This window comes from Anomaloglossus baeobatrachus, chromosome 3 (genome assembly GCF_048569485.1).
Source record: "Anomaloglossus baeobatrachus isolate aAnoBae1 chromosome 3, aAnoBae1.hap1, whole genome shotgun sequence".
In the NCBI taxonomy this organism is placed as follows: domain Eukaryota; kingdom Metazoa; phylum Chordata; class Amphibia; order Anura; family Aromobatidae; genus Anomaloglossus; species Anomaloglossus baeobatrachus.
In genome coordinates, this window is record NC_134355.1 from 131,194,711 (window position 1) to 131,213,020 (window position 18,310).

The 18,310-nt window shown below is 40.0% G+C and overlaps 1 protein-coding gene across 1 annotated transcript in view; it reads left to right on the forward strand.

The window, feature by feature from the left end:
* Nucleotides 1-10,720, forward strand: part of CDC42EP3 (CDC42 effector protein 3) — a 61,517-nt gene extending 50,797 nt beyond the window's left edge. Inside the window, exon 2 of the mRNA XM_075338131.1 lies at nucleotides 8,463-10,720. Coding sequence (XP_075194246.1) covers nucleotides 8,695-9,462 — 768 coding nt within the window. The 5' untranslated portion in view covers nucleotides 8,463-8,694 and the 3' untranslated portion in view covers nucleotides 9,463-10,720. The remainder of the gene's footprint in view (nucleotides 1-8,462) is intronic.
* Nucleotides 10,721-18,310: the final 7,590 nt, after the last annotated feature.

The following is an 18,310-nucleotide window of genomic DNA, read 5'->3' on the forward strand; positions in this document are numbered from 1 at the left end:
CTGCTCATCATAGCGCAGCCATGCTAAACCTCCATACACACGGTGCGCCTCCCCGATAGAATTCATGTAACAAAATAAGGCAGAGCAATGTTCAGGAGTTTTTTGGCCTATTACACTTGCTAATATGGCAAAGGCCTGGAACCAATTGGCAAATGTTTGGGGGATGAGACAATACCGTCTTTCTTGTTCCTCTCTTTTCCTCTCATCAAACCGGACTCTATCCAAGTTATATTTTTCTAAGGGCAATAATGAAAATATTTCCACATATTCGTCGGCCCAAATCTTCTCCCTAACCTCCTGTTTCAAATGAATTCCTAGAGGACCCTCAAAACATACATATAATTCTCCTTTTGCTGCATCAGATAATGTAACCCCTTGTGAAATTACTGCATCCTCCTGTGTCTCTGGGTCAGCACACGACTGACTTACCACCTCCGATGTCCGGCAACCATTTCCACACCATGCAGCAATAGGAGAAGAAGTTATGGGTAAGCTAGACTGACTCACAGCCTCCTTAACCCCGGACACTAATTGCTGTACTACTGAATTAAGATCCCATCCTACATTGCCGGGAACTGCACCCCCAACTGCGCCCACTGGACTCATTACAGGTGTTGTTACACTAGATATAGGACAAGAAAAATTGTTCTCACCAATACCCGGCTGCGTCCTAGGTTGACCAGCCGTCCGTGACGTATTAGTTATAGTCTCTACAGCCCCTTCATTATTGAAGTGCTGCGTGCTGCTGCCCTCTACTGGGGAGTCGTTATCTGTGTCATAGTCATTGTCTGGAATCTCTGCTGAGTCTTGTAGCTGTAGATTTATTGCCTGACTCCAATCCTGAGCCGGCCGATGAAGTCTTTGTCTGGTTAAAGTACTTTTGCGCAGTTGTCTTTTTGGATTCCTACCACTCCTCGTGTAATGTGAACCCGGATCCGGAAAAGTTGTGTGTCCTAAGCCCATCCCCCCGTGTTGGTTTAGTTCCTGGGGTGAGGCCGTATGATGTCCTCTAGAATGATGCAAAGATTGTTGAGGAAGTTCTAAGGATCCATCGTGGGCTGTGGTCACGTCAGTTGTAGCTTGTGTGGCTGCTTCTCTGGCTGGCACCTCAGTAGAGCTGGACTTTCTCCTTGGACTTCTTGGTGTCTCTCTGGTTAGATGATCTGGCTCTTTTCTCTGTACCTTGTTCTTCTGATATTGTATTTTTCCTCCTGGCCTGTAAGATGGATCAGAGGCCGTGCTGCGCTTTGCTCTTTTCCTAGAAGTAACAGAAGGACTGATGATCCTATTGTGAGTCCTATTGGCCATTTCAGAAGTTAGTCTCTCAGGAGGTCTGGATCTTCTTAAAGTTTGATGTTCAGAAAGTTCAGAAGGGACAGATGCCAACTGCTGGTTCAGTCTTTGAGTCCAGGACAAAGGAATGACACCTTAACATGGGACCTATTTCTTATATGGCCCCTGCCCCCATCTCTCCTCCTGCTTGCTGACCACCACCACATTCCTTAGGTAAAAACCCATCCCTTACTCCTTAACCCTTTCCTGGATCTATCACTGCCTCAGTCATGTACGTTACGGCTATCTGCCTTCACTCTGCTGGAGTGCCGCCGGCCAGTCTAAGCATTGTGATGTGAATGTCGTCAGAGCTATATGACAACTCACTATATTTATATAATATACTCACCAGCCTGCTGACATTGCTGAGCTAGCTCGGCACTGCTGGTAGTCCGATCCCGCAGCTAAAACAGTTTTAAGATACGGTCCTAGCGTTTGCTGGTCCTTCTTGGGCGCCCTGGAGCCTTTTTGGCAACAATGGAAGCTCTCTCCTTGAAGTTCTTGATGATGCGATAGATTGTTGACTGAGATGCAATCTTTGTAGCTGCGATACTCTTCCCTGTTAGGCCATTTTTGTGCAGAGCAATGATGGCTGCACGTGTTTCTTTAGAGATAACCATGGTTAACTGAAGAGAAAAATGATACCAAGCACCAGCCTCCTTTTAAAGTGTCCAGTGGTGTCATTCTTACTTAATCATGACTGATTGATCGCCAGCCCTGTCCTCATCAACACCCACACCTGTGTTAATGGAACAATCACTAAAACAATGTTAGCTGCTCCTTTTAAGGCAGGAATGCAATGATGTTGAAATGTGTTTTGGGGGTTGAAGTTCATTTTCTTAGCCAGTATTGACTTTGCAAGTAATTGCTGTTAAGCTGATCACTCTTTATGACATTCTGGAGTATATGCAAATTGCCATTAGAAAAACTTAAGCAGTAGACTTTGTAAAAATTAATATTTGTAGCATTCTCAAAACTTTTGGCCATGACTGTACAATGACTGGTCTATCAGCCGCAGCAGAGAGGAGAAAGTGCTGCACTTAGGGGTACTTTGCACGCTGCGACATCGCTAGCGATCTCATTAGCGATGTGAAATTCTAGATCGCAAGTGCGATCTTTCGTGATCGCATATAGGTCATTTTACGCATGTGCGCTCTAGAAAGATCGCACTTGCGATCTAGAATTTCACATCGCTAGCGATGTCGCTAGCGATGTCGTAGTGTGCAAAGTACCCCTTACTCTTGCACTCACACTTGCTCTCAAAAGCCGGAGCTTTGTTTTCAGGCAGCGCCCCCTCTGGTCCAGTGAGTGCTGTCGATCTACATAGGAGGAGGAGGCCAGGGATGGAAATTAAGGAGTGGAACAGTAGACTGAGCACTTGCGGCTAAAGGGGGCTTTACACGCTGCGACATCGCTAATGCGGAGTCGTTAGGGTCACGGAATTTGTGACGCACATCCGGCCGCATTAGCGATGCCGTTGCGTGTGACACCGATAAGCGATTTTGCATCATTGCAAAATCGCTAATCGGCGACATGGGGGTCCATTCTTAAAAATCGTTACTGCAGCAGTAACGAAGTTGTTCCTCGTTCCTGCGGCAGCACACATCGCTGCGTGTGACGCCGCAGGAACGAGGAAGCTCCCCTTACCTGCCTCCCGGCCGCTATGTGGAAGGAAGGAGGTGGGCGGGATGTTACGTCCCGCTCATCTCCGCCCCTCCGCTGCTATTGGGCGGCGGTTCAGTGACGCTTCAGTGACGTCGCTGTGACGCCGCACGGACCGCCCCCTTAGAAAGGAGGCGGTTCGCCCGTCACAGCGTCGTCGCCGGACAGGTAAGTATGTGTGACGGCTGTTGTGCGGCACGGGCAGCGATTTGCCCGTGTCGCGCAACAGATGGGGGCGGGTACCCACACTAGCGATATCGGGACCGATATCGCAGTGTGTAAAGTAGCCTTAAGTCAAGTGTTCACCGAACACCTTTATTTGCATATTAGTCAAACTACTGTTTATGCACATTAAAGACAATACTTTGTTCCTATGAACCCTGGTGTTCAGCCGGCATTCACCGTAATTACATCGTGACAGGGGTCATCAGCTGACCCCCTGGCTGTCATGACAACCCATCCACACCCCATGATCATGTCACGAGGCTGCCGATGGGAACTGGGAATGGCGCGTTCCCCGCCAGCGTGCTGTCAAGAGATTAACAGGGTTTTTTATAAGTTAACAGGCACTAATGGAGCTCCGATCTTCCCACGCATGTTAGAAACACATGTTGGCTGATCAGTTCAGCTGACATGTGCAAGGAAAGGTGCAGGCTTAGCGTGTGAGCCTGCATCAAAGGGCGCAACGCAACCTATGACGTACCGGTACATCATAGGTTGTGAAGAGGTTATATATATTTAACATAAACACTCATTTTAAACAATAGATCATTCTCTTTTAAGGCTTTGTAAGATACCTGACGTTTTGTATTTCTGTGTTTTGCTTTTTGTTATCTGTCACTTTACAGTGTGATAGTCCCTTACAATGTAATATCTTATGTATGGGGGTAACATTACTTGGATTTCGCATATGACATGTAATAAGCATTACCAGATCATGTGTGAGTAGGTGGAAGGGTTATTAAAAATTACATTGATTTTGCATCCAATAGAGATGACATTAAACTTAGTATATACATAACAAGGTATAGAAAAACCGTTCTGGTCAATGTTCTTTTAAAAACTGAAAATTCAGTGAGACCTTTATTATTATGTTCATAGCTGATATAATCTTGTGCTCCCAGAATCCAATTTTGTGATGATTTAGCACTTACAGGACTGGGATAAATCTTTAGCATTATTTCATTTCACAGGCACTTTCCTCCCATTTTTCAGAGCTGTTTTCATACCAGGAGAAAGATTACTTTGGAGAGCAACATAGGAAGAATTTTCAGCCATCAGCATTTCTCTTAATCTTTTTATTTCTGCAAGAACAAATCATTATGTAACGGCTTTAGGTGCAATAAATACATTGAGTAACAGCGCTTATAATGCAGTTATGGGGCTGTAGGCTACAAGGAAACTGGATTTTAAAGTATTTGTGTAATTCCACAAAATATATTTAAATGGCCACTGTCGTTACAATGAACATGAGCTCATCTGATGGCCAATGCAACCGCAAACATAATTGCTACGTACTTTTTTTTTTTCTTCTCAAAATAACAGTTTACAGCTGAAAAGTCCCTCCAAAATGCCAGCCACTAGGGCCCCAATTCATCATTGCTATTTCTCCAGTTTTCTTTACTAATTTGCTCTTTGTTAGTGGCTTTCATATAGCGGCTTAATGTGTATATGTTTTTTGCTGTGTTTTAAGTTGTATTTTTTATTTTTGCTCTACAACTTACATAACCAGATAATTCATGAAATGGGACTTTTACCAAATGTCACAGTTTTTTGGTACATCTCACACCAGTTCCCTCATAGTGAGATTATAATGAGGGCAATATGGGCTACCAACTGAGGCCTGAAGCTGTTGAGAGCCCGTGGCCAGATTACCCTCATTGTAATGTTTTGTGCAGCAACACATACTCATCTCACTTCCGTACCCCCAGCTCAGATCTCTGGGCAAGGAAATTTCCAGCAACTACACTGCTGGCAAAACAGAATGGAGGCAGTTCCAGGGGAACTCCCAATGCTGGCGTGATGACGTCATTAACTGGTGCCGCCATCGCCATCAGGACGCCTGGTGAACCAGAGCAGCGGACCAGGGAAACGGGAGTGAAGTGAGAATGTGGTTTTATTTTCTGTTTTATGTGTATGGGATGTGTGCCAATATATAGGGAGCTATATGTGAGCTCATACTGTACATAGGGGGTTATGTGAGGGCTTATACTGTATATAGGGAACTATGTGGAGGCTCATACTGTATATAGAGGGTTATGTGGGTGGCTCATGCTGTATATAGGAGTTATGTGGGGGCTAGTACTGTATACAGAGGGCCATGTGAGGGCTCATATTATACATAGGGGTTATATGGGAGCTCATACTTTATATAGTGGGTGCTGTGTATGGGCTCTACTGTATATAGGGGGTGTCAGCATACTTAATTCTGCTCAATATTTAGTGATAGAATTACTATTAACATAAATCAATAAGTATAATTAATATGTTAATATTGAGCAGAATTAATTTCAGCCTTTTAGTTTGGCCTCCACAACAGTCACGGTCTCCCATGTAGCTCCTCAAGAAAATTAATTTACCAACCCTGCTTTAGTATGTATAGTGCTATGTTATATATAGCACGATACATAAGAGAAAAAAAATGCTTAGAGCACCATCTTTCTCGTTCTGTATCTGCAGATGTTCACCTGTGTGCTAATCACATGACCAATCAAAAGATCATAATGCATGTCACATGATACATCGGGGCTGGGAGAACCTCTACCTTTTAAATTGCTCGGGGCCCTGGATACTCCTAATCTGCCCGTACATGTGATACATTAATCTAGCATGTGGATCACGCTGCTTGACACTCTGAAAAGACAGCAGCCACATACACAACATGCATGGCGCTGTGCATGCGTCAGCTGGCACATCAGATGATGCCACATTTAATCCTGTTCTACAGTGGGATTAAAGCAAAGGTTAATTTAAACTGATAGTATTTTTTTTTATTTATTTTTTTATTTTGTACACTGCATCTGCCCTCATAATATATAAATAAAATAAAAAAAAATCACAATTTTGTATTTTTATTTTCGTTGTTTTTTTTTAAACCAACTTTTCTGTTTGCTCAGGCTGACAGTAAAGAGGTCATGACATGTCAGATTTAGTACTTCGTATTGGAAAAACTGTTTCATGCAGTGTCGTGTTTTCATTGGTAAGCCTTGGAGGGTGTTATTATATGGAAATTAAATTATCAGTGGTAGCATATGTACGCCATTCACATGGATTTGGAATTAAACTTTAAGCGGGCTCTCCATGGAGAGGGGGAAGGAATCCTCAACCTGGCTGCTCTCTGAGATGTCTTGATACATTTTCTCATACACCGTATACTGTAACATTTGATTGTCGTTATGATTTTCTTTGCTGTCTTAAGCTGCATTTACCTTGAAACATAATCTTGAATGAAACTTCTTAAGAACGCTTGTTCACGATAACCTTTCAGTTTAGCTGGCTGTCAATCATCCAGTGAATGAGCAAAATGCTTGTACTTCTGCTTGTATAGGGTGAAATGATCTTTTGTGCAACGCAAAAGATCATCGTTCTCGGTGGTGCCTCATCCTGTATAAACAGGACATGCACCGCCAAGAAGCGTGGCAGCCCATGGTTATTGAGTGATCTATTACATCGTTTACTGCGGTCCTCCTATGTAAACAGTCTATTAAATGACAGCTGGTTGGTAATGGATTACCATTTGTTTAGTCCGGCGGATGGTCCATGTAAAGGGACCCTTAGCTATGTATCTGAATACTTTACCAGGTATAGGATATCAGTGATACCTTGGCACTCAGCAACTTGGACACATTGACCACCAGCTGAGGTCCGTCATTGACTTTTTTTAAAATGGTAAATATTTTTGTTGTGCCTCTACGTGATAATCTGGAGAAAAAGGGAATACAGTGGAACCTTGGAATAAGAGTAACTTGGTTTAAGAGCAATGATTTGCAATAAGAGCAAATACTCACCATGCATGCTTCCAGTTCTGTTCTTTCACCACGCTCTGGCCTATTCTGGAGGTAACTTTCTAAACATATGTACTGTATACTGTACACAGTATTCCATTGTACAGTACAGTATATACTGCACAGCATGTCTATCAGTTTGCATTTGTGGATACAGTATTGTACTTTCTTTCTGCTAATCAGTGCAGCACATTACTTATACTGTACCTCCCTCTCGCACACCAACAATTCTATTGTAAGCTAAAGTGCAGTTAAATTTGCGTTATATGTTTCTTACTGTACAGTATTTTGTATTAGTGTACTGTAATTATATATAAATACAGTACATTATTTTGTATTACTGTAATAAGTTTGTATAAATACAGTAAATATTTTTGGGTTGTGGAACGAATTGTTTGTGTTTCAATTATTTCCTATGGGAAAATTTGCCTTGATATAAGAGTAACTTGGTTTAAGAGCACACTCCCGGAACCAATTATGCTCGTATTCCAAGGTTACACTGTACTCTAGTGGCTTTTAGAAAGTTTACAAGCAACGTATTCTTAATGCTTATGTGGATTGATAACTACTAAATCAGTGGGGGGCTGAAAGCTTAAACCCCCACCAATTGTTCAAATTAGGTTGCAGCTGTTCATGTGCGTGGCTGTTTTATCCAATATTTATGGGACTGCTGGAGAAATCTGAGTGCTGTACTTTGTTGTCTCCATCAGTCCCTTACACATCAAGTGGAACAGCAGCGAACAGGCCAATCAAGAATATTTTAAAAAGTGGGATTCATGTTCTTCTTCTGGTAAATGATAGGGGTCTTACTACTGAGACCCACACTAATCTAATGGTAATCACCTACCTTTAGATTATTAATATCTTGTTAGAAGAACCAGAATAACCCTAACTGTCGCTCAGTGGTTAGCACTGTAGCCTTGCACTGCATGGGTTCCTGGATTCAAATCCCATCTGCAAGGCGTTTTCATGTTCTCCTTGTGTCTGCATGAGTTTCTTCCAGTTTCTCTGTTTTTCCTCCCACAGTACAAAGACATTGTGAGCTCTATTGGCAACAGCGCAGATAATGTATTTAAAGGGCTGCGAAATATGATAGCGTTATATACGCAATGCATAATAAATAATGATAAAATATATAGCATTTAGATATGATTCTTAGGTAACTGTTTCACACTTATATAGAAAAGAGGCTTAGATATGAACAAGAAAATTTGGAAGTTATAGTACAAAAAATAAAATCTTCAAAAAGTAGGACACAATGTTATTTTACATACCACTAAAGCCATTAAAGGGCTAACATGACCTTGTGCCATTTTCTTTCATGTGGCTTAGTGGAGGAAATCCACATCAGAAAGTAAAATTGAGAAGTGGAACCATCAGATTTTTCACTAATTGATGTGTTGAAAGAAAATGAATGACCTGTGAAAAATGTGTTATTGATGCATTGTTTTCTGTGTTTTGTAGGTTTCCCTAATTTACAGAAGAATACACTTATCACATATCGCTGGCAGCTGCTAACAGAAGACTTCAAGCTTGGCCAGAGGACTGAAATTATCAGAATTTCAAGTACAACTTGAGAATGTCTCAGAGATTGTCTACTGAAACAGCAAGGCCAAGAATGTGACTTCTTGTTACAGAAACATAAACTTTACGTTGGGTCATTTTATTCTGAATTGCTTCCTCAGACCATTTCAAGATGCCTGCGAAGACACCCATTTATCTAAAGGCTGGAAACAGCAAGAAGGGTAAAAAATTTAAACTGAGGGATGTTTTGTCCTCAGACTTGATCAGCCCACCTCTAGGAGATTTTCGGCACACTATACACATTGGTAAAGATGGACAACATGATGTCTTTGGGGATATCTCATTTCTTCAAGGAAATTATGAATTATTGCCAGGAAACCAAGGAAGACCAAGAAGTCATTTAAATGGACATAATGAATTTATGAGGGCAAACAGCACGTGTGAATCAATATTTTCGGACACCTCTTCACCTGTTCTTAAAAATGCAATCTCTTTACCAACAATTGGTGGTTCCCAAGCGTTGGTCTTGCCTTTGTTATCCGCTGTGACGTTTAATTCTAAAAGGGACTCTTACAGCCCTTCTAAGTCACCGAGACTTAGCTGTGAGCCAGTTTTAGAGGAAAAGCTGATGGAAAAGTGTGAACCTTATGAAAGTGATCACCACTTTGACCGTGGAAGTTCTTGGAAGGTCAGTGGCTCTGCATCATGCTCAACAAATGGAAGGTCAAGCCATTCATCTAGTCTCTCTGAACAATATAGTGATTGGCAAGGGCTTGACTTGTTTGAAGATAGTCATAGTCCTTGTGAAATTGAGAATACTGATTTAAAGCAAGAGGAATCTCTTTCTGACTTAGCAGGATCTCTTCTAACTCTGCAGCTTGATTTGGGCCCTTCTCTTTTGGATGAGGTTCTTCATGTAATGGACAAAAATAAACCATGAAATAATTGACTTGTAGTGTACATAAGACACATGGTACATATACAATGTTCTACATAGCAAGGCTTCAATTTTGGTCTACATTTTTGCATATATTTCCACGGGGCATGTTTTTCATGATTAGTAGTAGCAATACTGGAGTTAAAGATTATGTAAATATGAGGTCAACCTTCCAATTTTAATGTATTGTTTGAAAATTCTGCCTTCTGTAGGGCTTGACAGTGAAACATAGCTTTTTTTCATATTCTAATCCCTCTGTATGAGAGCTATAAATGCGATCCATCCTCAATACTGGTGACTATACTAATATAAGGTCATCTATGGGTCTTAAGAAGATTCTCCCCAGGTTTGTACAAGAATATGTTTACGAACGCGTTACACAATTAGGGGAGAATTGAATATCTGCATACAGATCTGCAGACATTTTATTTGACCTTTTTTTGTAGTTTTCTATTCATGTCAATGAATGTTACATTATATTATTAATTTCAATTACCAATTCAGCTTTTGCAATAAGTGTCAAAAATTCCATTTAGGATTTATGACGCCAAGCTTTAAGCTACATAAGTTATTTCTGTTTGAGTATCCTTTTACGTGCCTTTGTATTTTTACTGCAAAGTTTGTATTTTTTAGATATCGCATCACCATTTGTATTGCTTGCAGATTTTTCATTGCAGGTCTCTTGTATATTTTCGTGAGTGTTCAAGGAATTGTGCATCTTTTTGTTCCTTATCTAAGTCCTACAAATGCTTTAAAGCTTCAATGTTACATTTGTAAATGAAGCATTAGTTTAACACATTGATAAAGTACCTACAATAAATAGTTTAACTGCTTGGTTGGAAGTCAGTATTTATAGATTTTAGCTAGTAAAAGGGAAACTAAACTCTAATTTATAGTTGGACGTAAACAAACAAGTACAATATTTTGTATTGATTATGTATTTCCCTTCCTGCAGTTTTCTGCGCATGGGAACACATTAGTATAATTTCTCGCATTTTTTTACTTTATATGTATCAACATAGTTTGGTGTCTTATGAGGCCCACTTATTTTAGTGTTGAGTTTCCCTTTAGGAATACAACCAATACTATATACAGTATAGTAGCTCATCTGCAATAGCATAAATAGTGTTTGTTGGATTTACACCGCCACTTTATGAACACAAATAAAAAGCACTTGTCATTTTGTTTTCATTAACGTTTTAAATGCATTTCTTATATTTAGGAAATGTTAAATATTAAAGGTAAATAAATTTCCTTTACATAAATTACCAAAAGTGTGCAGATGATTTTTTTATAATGTAGAATTTTATTAGCAAATATGATAAAGTTTAAAGGTTATAGACACATTTTAGGGGCATTTTTGCGACTACAAAATGATCTAGGCCGGTTTCACATAGTAGCAGCATCAAGCTCTAATCTTGAGCCTGATGCAACTTTCCATACAAGACAACTTTTTCACCATTTTCTTTCAATCACTAATATGTTGCCTGATCACTACATTGCATCAAACATTGTGTTCTGGCTCATTATATCATTATATTTTTTTTTTGCCCCTATGGGATCAAACATGCAAACAATGGCATCACTTTCTCACTCAGTTTCCATCTGGTGTTTTAGTTAACCACTGGATATATACTGATGAGCAAAAGGGTAACAAATGTTTTGAAATTTTGACTTTGAGGCTCCATATTTCACCATCCACTAGCTTAGAATGTGAGACTACCATTATTTTATAGACAATCATCTTGGCTGTCTCATACATAAGTTTGACTTTCAACTATTTATCATATGATTAGTTATGCAGATTTTTGTCATGTCTGTCACTGCATTGTTACTATTTTACTCCTAAAAATCTAAATTTTAATTTTTATTATTTTGGAAATCCACTTTTGGCATGCAACACTGTCGTAATCCTTCTTTGCATGCTCTTCATCAGATTCAAGCTTGTCTAAAACAAAATATGATCCCAGGTCTCTTCTACATGGTCCCAATGTTGGTGCATATTGGTCAATGCACTTCAGTAGTATTATTATTATTATAGCGCCATTTATTCCATGGCGCTTTACATGTGAAAGTGGTATACATAATAGGGACAAGTACAATAATCATAAACAATACAAGGCACAGACTGGTACAGGAGGATAGAGGTCCCTGCCCGCGAGGGCTCACAGTCTACAAGGGATAGGTGAGGATACAGTAGGTTAGGGTAGAGCTGGTTGTGCGGCGTTATATCAGACTGAGGGTTATCTCTGCTGGAGAAGGGGAAACAAAAGGCGCAAATAGGGTCTTACCCGGTAATAACCATATAAAGATAAAAATAGGTACATTCACCTGGTGAGGTTGTGCCAGTCACAACCCCTTATTGAGCATGTGAGTGTCCGTGTGGTTCAAGCAGCGGCCCCGTGGAGACGTAGTAAAAATATATATATATAACGGAGAACGGGTTTTAGCCGCGCTAAAAAACCACTGTTGTCAGGATATTAATAAAAATCTCTTTTATTTCAGCATTCCAACGCGTTTCAGAGACAAGGACCGTCCCCTTCTTCACGGAAAAGAGAAAATATACACACAGTCTGCAGACCGGTTACTTATAAAGGAGTCTATGCCGCCACGTTGACATCTATGACGTCAATGTTCTCATGGTAACAGAATGACTCATAGACACGTGAAACGGCAAAGGAGGAGTATTTTCTGCTAACACGTAAAAAACATAAGTAAAAGCATGAAATAAAGAATGAATAAAAAATTTTTTATAGAGAATAAATATACACTGCTTGTTTTTTTCAGAGCGCGTCAATATGATAACAAACGTATGTATTTAACGTGGTTCCCGAACCTAAAAAAGAAGGGTAATCACTGAGCTTAAAACAGGGTGGTTGTAGTTACCCATTACTCCAAAGCTGGCCGGTTTCAGGGGAAAGGGAGATTTAAAGGTTTCACTAGTGTCACAGTGAGGAAATAAATAAAGGAATCAAATGTGCTGATTTAATAGAAAGTGCGCATTGGGAATATGTTGGGAACATCAACTCAGAGGAGGATAAGAATATAATCAAGGTGTTAGAAAAATTCCTAGAAAGCAGGGGACAGGGGAAGTGAAAGGGGGAAGAGCACCTGCGCGAAGACACTGAGCAGGTTTCCAAAGGGAGCCGGGGTGAAATGAGTTCAGACCGTGGGAACTAAAGAAAGAGCGCACGCGCAGAGACACAGTGGAGGTGACTCAAGTTCAGAAATGTGAGAAAGCAGACCGCATCAGTGTTCTGGTTGCAAAAGGGGGACCGGCGTGGGCAATAATAGAGAAACAAAGACCAAAAAAGGGGGGGGGGAAACCCATGTGAGACATGAGTGAACAACTGAATGAATAAAATTAGAGGTACGGTGAAAAACATTGATGGGAGAAGTTCCTAATGCAATATTAGTATATGATTCATAGATATTAAAAAATATATAAATATAAGTATATGTATAATAGAAAATAAATAAATATATATATGTAAAAATGTAATAAATATATATACATAAAAAGGATTGCTGATATCTCATAAAAACCAATATAAATACTGGATAGTAGTAATAATAATAATAATGCACATACATATACATACACATGTGTATAAAAATTCATATACATGCATGCAAGAGGAACAAATGTACAAATGATGATTTAAGACAATAGGTACAAAAACTTGCGATGGAAAATTAATAAAAATTCGATTGGCAGGACAGACGATCTTTTATTATGAGAAAGCAGACCGCATCAGTGTTCTGGTTGCAAAAGGGGGACCGGCGTGGGCAATAATAGAGAAACAAAGACCAAAAAGGGGGGGGAACCCGTGTGAGACAAGAGTGAACAACTGAATGAATAAAATTAGAGGTACGGTAAGTGAAAAAAATGTTGATGGGAGAACCTAATGTAATATTAGTAGGAAATGCCTATTATATTGTTACGGTGAATTGAAAAAATGAAGTAAATGGCTGTATTTAAAAGGGAGACTATGTCCGTGATACATGGAAACGCGCTGGGATAAAACATTTGGATGAAATTTGAAAGTACAGAAAAACACTATACGTATATGATTCATAGACATAAAACAATATATAAATATAAGTATATCTATAATAGAAAATAAATATATTATATATATACATATATATATATATATATATACCGGTGTGTATATATATATATATATATATATATATATATATATATATATATATATATATATATATATATATATATAATGTAAAAATGTAATAAATATATATACATAAAAAGGATTGCTGATATCTCATAAAAACCAATATAAATACTGGATAGTAGTAATAATAATAATAATGCACATACATATACATACACATGTGTATAAAACTTCATATACATGCATGCAAGAGGAACAAATGTACAAATGATGATATAAGACAATAGGTATAAAAACTTGCGATGGAAAATTAATAAAAATATTTAATATTAATAATAATGAAAAGGCCGATGGCTAAAAGCTAATAAAACAGATCCGCCACCTAATTCAGACCAAATGGATTTAAAGTGTTGCGTTTGTGGATCCAGAACGTTTCTTTACGGGTAAGAGTCTCAGATCTATTGTGTACAAAGGGGCTGATTTGCTCGATGGGAGTGATCTTGAAATCCAGACTTTTATTGTGTTGGGTCGTACAGTGTTTTGACAGGCCATGTAGGAGAAAACCCGATCTTATGTTGTGGCGATGTGAATTAAGCCTGTTGTGAAGGGTTTGGCTCGTTCTGCCGACATATAATTTGCCACAAGAACATTCTATAAGGTAGACAACGAAATTCGATTGGCAGGACAGACGATCTTTTATTTTAAATGATTCACCCCCATTTGAGGATCAGAAGCACCCCCTCAAATGAGGGTGAATCATTTAAAATAAAAGGTCGTCTGTCCTGCCAATCGAATTTTTATTAATTTTCCATCGCAAGTTTTTGTACCTATTGTCTTATATCATCATTTGTACATTTGTTCCTCTTGCATGCATGTATATGAATTTTTATACACATGTGTATGTATATGTATGTGCATTATTATTATTATTACTACTATCCAGTATTTATATTGGTTTTTATGAGATATCAGCAATCCTTTTTATGTATATATATTTATTACATTTTTACATATATATATATATATATATATATATATATATATATATATATATATATATATATATATATATATATATATATATATATTTATTTATTTTTTTATTTATTTTCTATTATACATATACTTATATTTATATATTTTTTAATGTCTATGAATCATATACTAATATTACATTAGGAACTTCTCCCATCAACGTTTTTTTCACTTACACCGTACCTCTAATTTTATTCATTCAGTTGTTCACTCATGTCTCACACGGGTTTCCCCCCCCTTTTTTGGTCTTTGTTTCTCTATTATTGCCCACCCCTGTCCCCCTTTTGCAACCAGAACACTGATGCGGTCTGCTTTCTCACATTTCTGAACTTGAGTCACCTCCACTGTGTCTCTGCGTGTGCGCTCTTTCTTTAGTTCCCACGGTCTGAACTCATTTCACCCCAGCTCCCTTTGGAAACCTGCCCAGTGTCTTCGCGCAGGCGCTCTTCCCCCTTTCACTTCCCCTGTCTCCTGCTTTCTAGGAATTTTTCTAACACCTTGATTATATTCTTATACTCCTCTGAGTTGATGTTCCCAACATATTCCCAATGCGCACTTTCTATTAAATCAGCACATTTGATTCTTTTATTTATTGCCTCACTGTGACACTAGTGAAACCTTTAAATCTCCCTTTCCCCTGAAACTGGCCAGCTTTGGAGTAATGGGTAACTACAACCACCCTGTTTTAAGCTCAGTGATTACCCTTCTTTTTTAGGTTCGGGAATCACGTTAAATACATACGTTTGTTATCATATTGACGCGCTCTGAAAAAACCAAGCAGTGTATATTTATTCTCTATATATTTTTTTTATTCATTCTTTATTTCATGCTTTTACTTATGTTTTTTACGTGTTAGCAGAAAATACTCCTCCTTTGCAGTTTCACGTGTCTATGAGTCATTCTGTTACCATGAGAACATTGACGTCATAGATGTCAAAGTGGCGGCATAGACTCCTTTATAAGTAACCGGTCTGCAGACTGTGTGTATATTTTCTCTTTTCCCTGAAGAAGGAGACGGTCCTTGTCTCTGAAACGTGTTGGAATGCTGAAATAAAAGAGATTTTTATTAATATCCTGACAACAGTGGTTTTTTAGCATTAGCACGGCTAAAACCCGTTCTCCTTTATATATATATATATATATATATATATATATATATATATATATATATATATATATATATATATATATATATATATATATATATATATATATATATATATATATTTAGACTGAGGGTTATGGCAGGTTGTAGGCTTGTCGGAACAGGTGGGTCTTCAGGTTTCTTTGTTTCTTTTGAAGCTTGTCAAGGTAGCCGAGAGTGATATGTTGTGGCAGAGCATTCCAGAGTATGGGGGAGGCACGGGAGAAATCTCGGATGCAATGGTGGGAAGAGGAGATGAGAGGGGAACAGAGGAGATCTTGTGAGGATCGAAGGTTATGTGCAGGTAAGTACCAGGAGACTGGGTCACAGATGTAGGGAGGAGACAGGTTGTGGATGGCTTTATATGTCATGGTTAGTGTTTTGAACTGGAGTCGTTGGGCAATGGGAAGCCAGTGAAGGGATTGGCAGAGAGGAGAGGTCGGGGAGTAGCGGGGGGGACAGGTGGATTAGCCGGGCAGCATAGTTTAGAATAGATTGTAGGGTTGCGAGACTGTTAGACGGGATGTGTGGCTTGAAAGAGAGATCAGAGTCTAGAGTTACTCCCAGGCACCAAGCACGTGGAACTGGGGAAAGTGAGTAGCCATTGACATTGATGGATATGTCAGGTGGGGGGGTTGAGTGAGGAGAATGAAAGATGATGAATTCTGTTCTCTCCATGTTCAGTTTTAGGAATCGAGTAGAGAAAAAAGATGAAATAGCAGACAGATATTGTGGGATTCTGGTTAGTAGGGAGGTGATGTCAGGTTCACAAAGGTAGATCTGCGTACCATCAGCGTAGAGATGATACTGAAAGCCATGGGACTAGATAGAAAACAGCAGGGGTCCTAGAACTGAACCTTGGGGGACATCGACAGATAGGGTGCGAGATGAGGAAGTGGTGTGAGAGTGGGAGATGCTGAAAGTTTGGTTGGTTAAGTATGAGGAGATCCAAGATAGCGCCAAGTCTGTGATGCCCAGAGACAAGAGAATCTGTAGTAGAAGGGAATGGTCTACTGTGTCAAAGAGGACAGGTGCAGGAGGAGGAGAACAGAGTAGAGTTGCTTGGCGTTTGCGGTTAGTAGGTCGTTAGTGACTTTGGTTACGGCAGTTTCAGTGGAATGATGGGGTCGGAAGCCAGATTGTAACTGATCAAAGAGGGAGCAGGAAGAGAGGACAGTTCAAGATGAACATGATGTTACAGTAGTTTTGAGGCATAGGGGAGAAGTGATATGGGGTGATAGTTTGACACATAGGAAGGGTCAAGGGAGGGCTTTTTGAGAATGGGTGTGATGGAGGTATGTTTAAAGCATGAAGGGAATACACCAGTTGTTAGTGATAGGCTGAAGAGATGGGTTAGGGCTGGGATGAAGACTGTGCTGAGATTGGGGATGAGGTGGGATGGGAGTGGATCAAGCTGGCAGGTTGTGAGATGTGATTTTGAGAGTAGAGTGGAAAGATGATCTGTCATGGTAGAGAAGCTGGATTTGGAGGGAGAAGGCTGAGTAGTTGTGAAGAGTGGCTGTGGTGATTGTGGGCCAAAGCTTGCTCTGATGTTGTCAATCTTCTGCTTGAAGAAAGAGGCAAAGTCTTCAGCTGAGATGAGAGGAGAGGGAGATGGTGCCGGGGGACAGAGGAAAGAGTTGAAAGTGTTGAATAGCTGTTTAGGGTTGTGAGATAGAGAAGATATGAGAGATGAGAAGTAGGTTTCTTTTGCAGCAGTGAGTGCAGACTTGAAAGTGGTGAGGGCCTGTTTGTATGCGATGAAGTGCTCGGCAGAATGAGACCTCTTCCAAATGCGCTCAGCAATTCTGGAAGCCCGTCTCAATTCTTTTGTCTGACTTGTGTGCCAGGGTTGCCTGTTGATTGTGCGGGCTTTGGTGTGTGAGGGTGGCAGCTGATTCGAGAGCTGCAGAGATGGTGGTGTTGTATAAAGTGGCGGCAGCATCTGTATCGTGTAAAGAAGCAATGTCTGAAAGAGAGAAAAGAGACTGAGAAAGTGCGTGTAAATCAAGGTGATTGAGATTTCTGCGAGGGTGTGTAAGTTTGTGGAGGGGGGGTTGTGTACTTTGAGAAGACAGGGAAGAGAATGTTAGTAGGTTGTGGTCAGACAAGCGGAGAGGCACGTTAGAGAGGTTAGATAGGGAACAGAGGCGAGTGAAGATGAGGTTCAGCGTGTTTCCATCTTTGTGAGTAGCTACAGAGGACCATTGGGTGAGGCCGAAGGAGGAAGCAAGTGTTAGACGTTTAGAGACAGATGAGTGAGAAGTGTCAATGGGGATGTTAAAGTCACCCATGATGATGGTGGGGATGACGGTGGAAAGGAAATGTAGTAGCCAGGTGGTGAAATGGTCAAAAAAGGCAGTGGCTGGCCCTGGAGGGCGATAAATGACAGCCAGTTGGAGGTTGTAAGGGGTGTAGATGCGTACGGAGTGCACCTCAAAAGAGGAGAGAGTAACAGAGAATGGTAGTAGAATTGGTGTAAAGGAGCATTGGTTGGATAGGAGCAACCCAACTCCTCCACCATGCTTGTTAC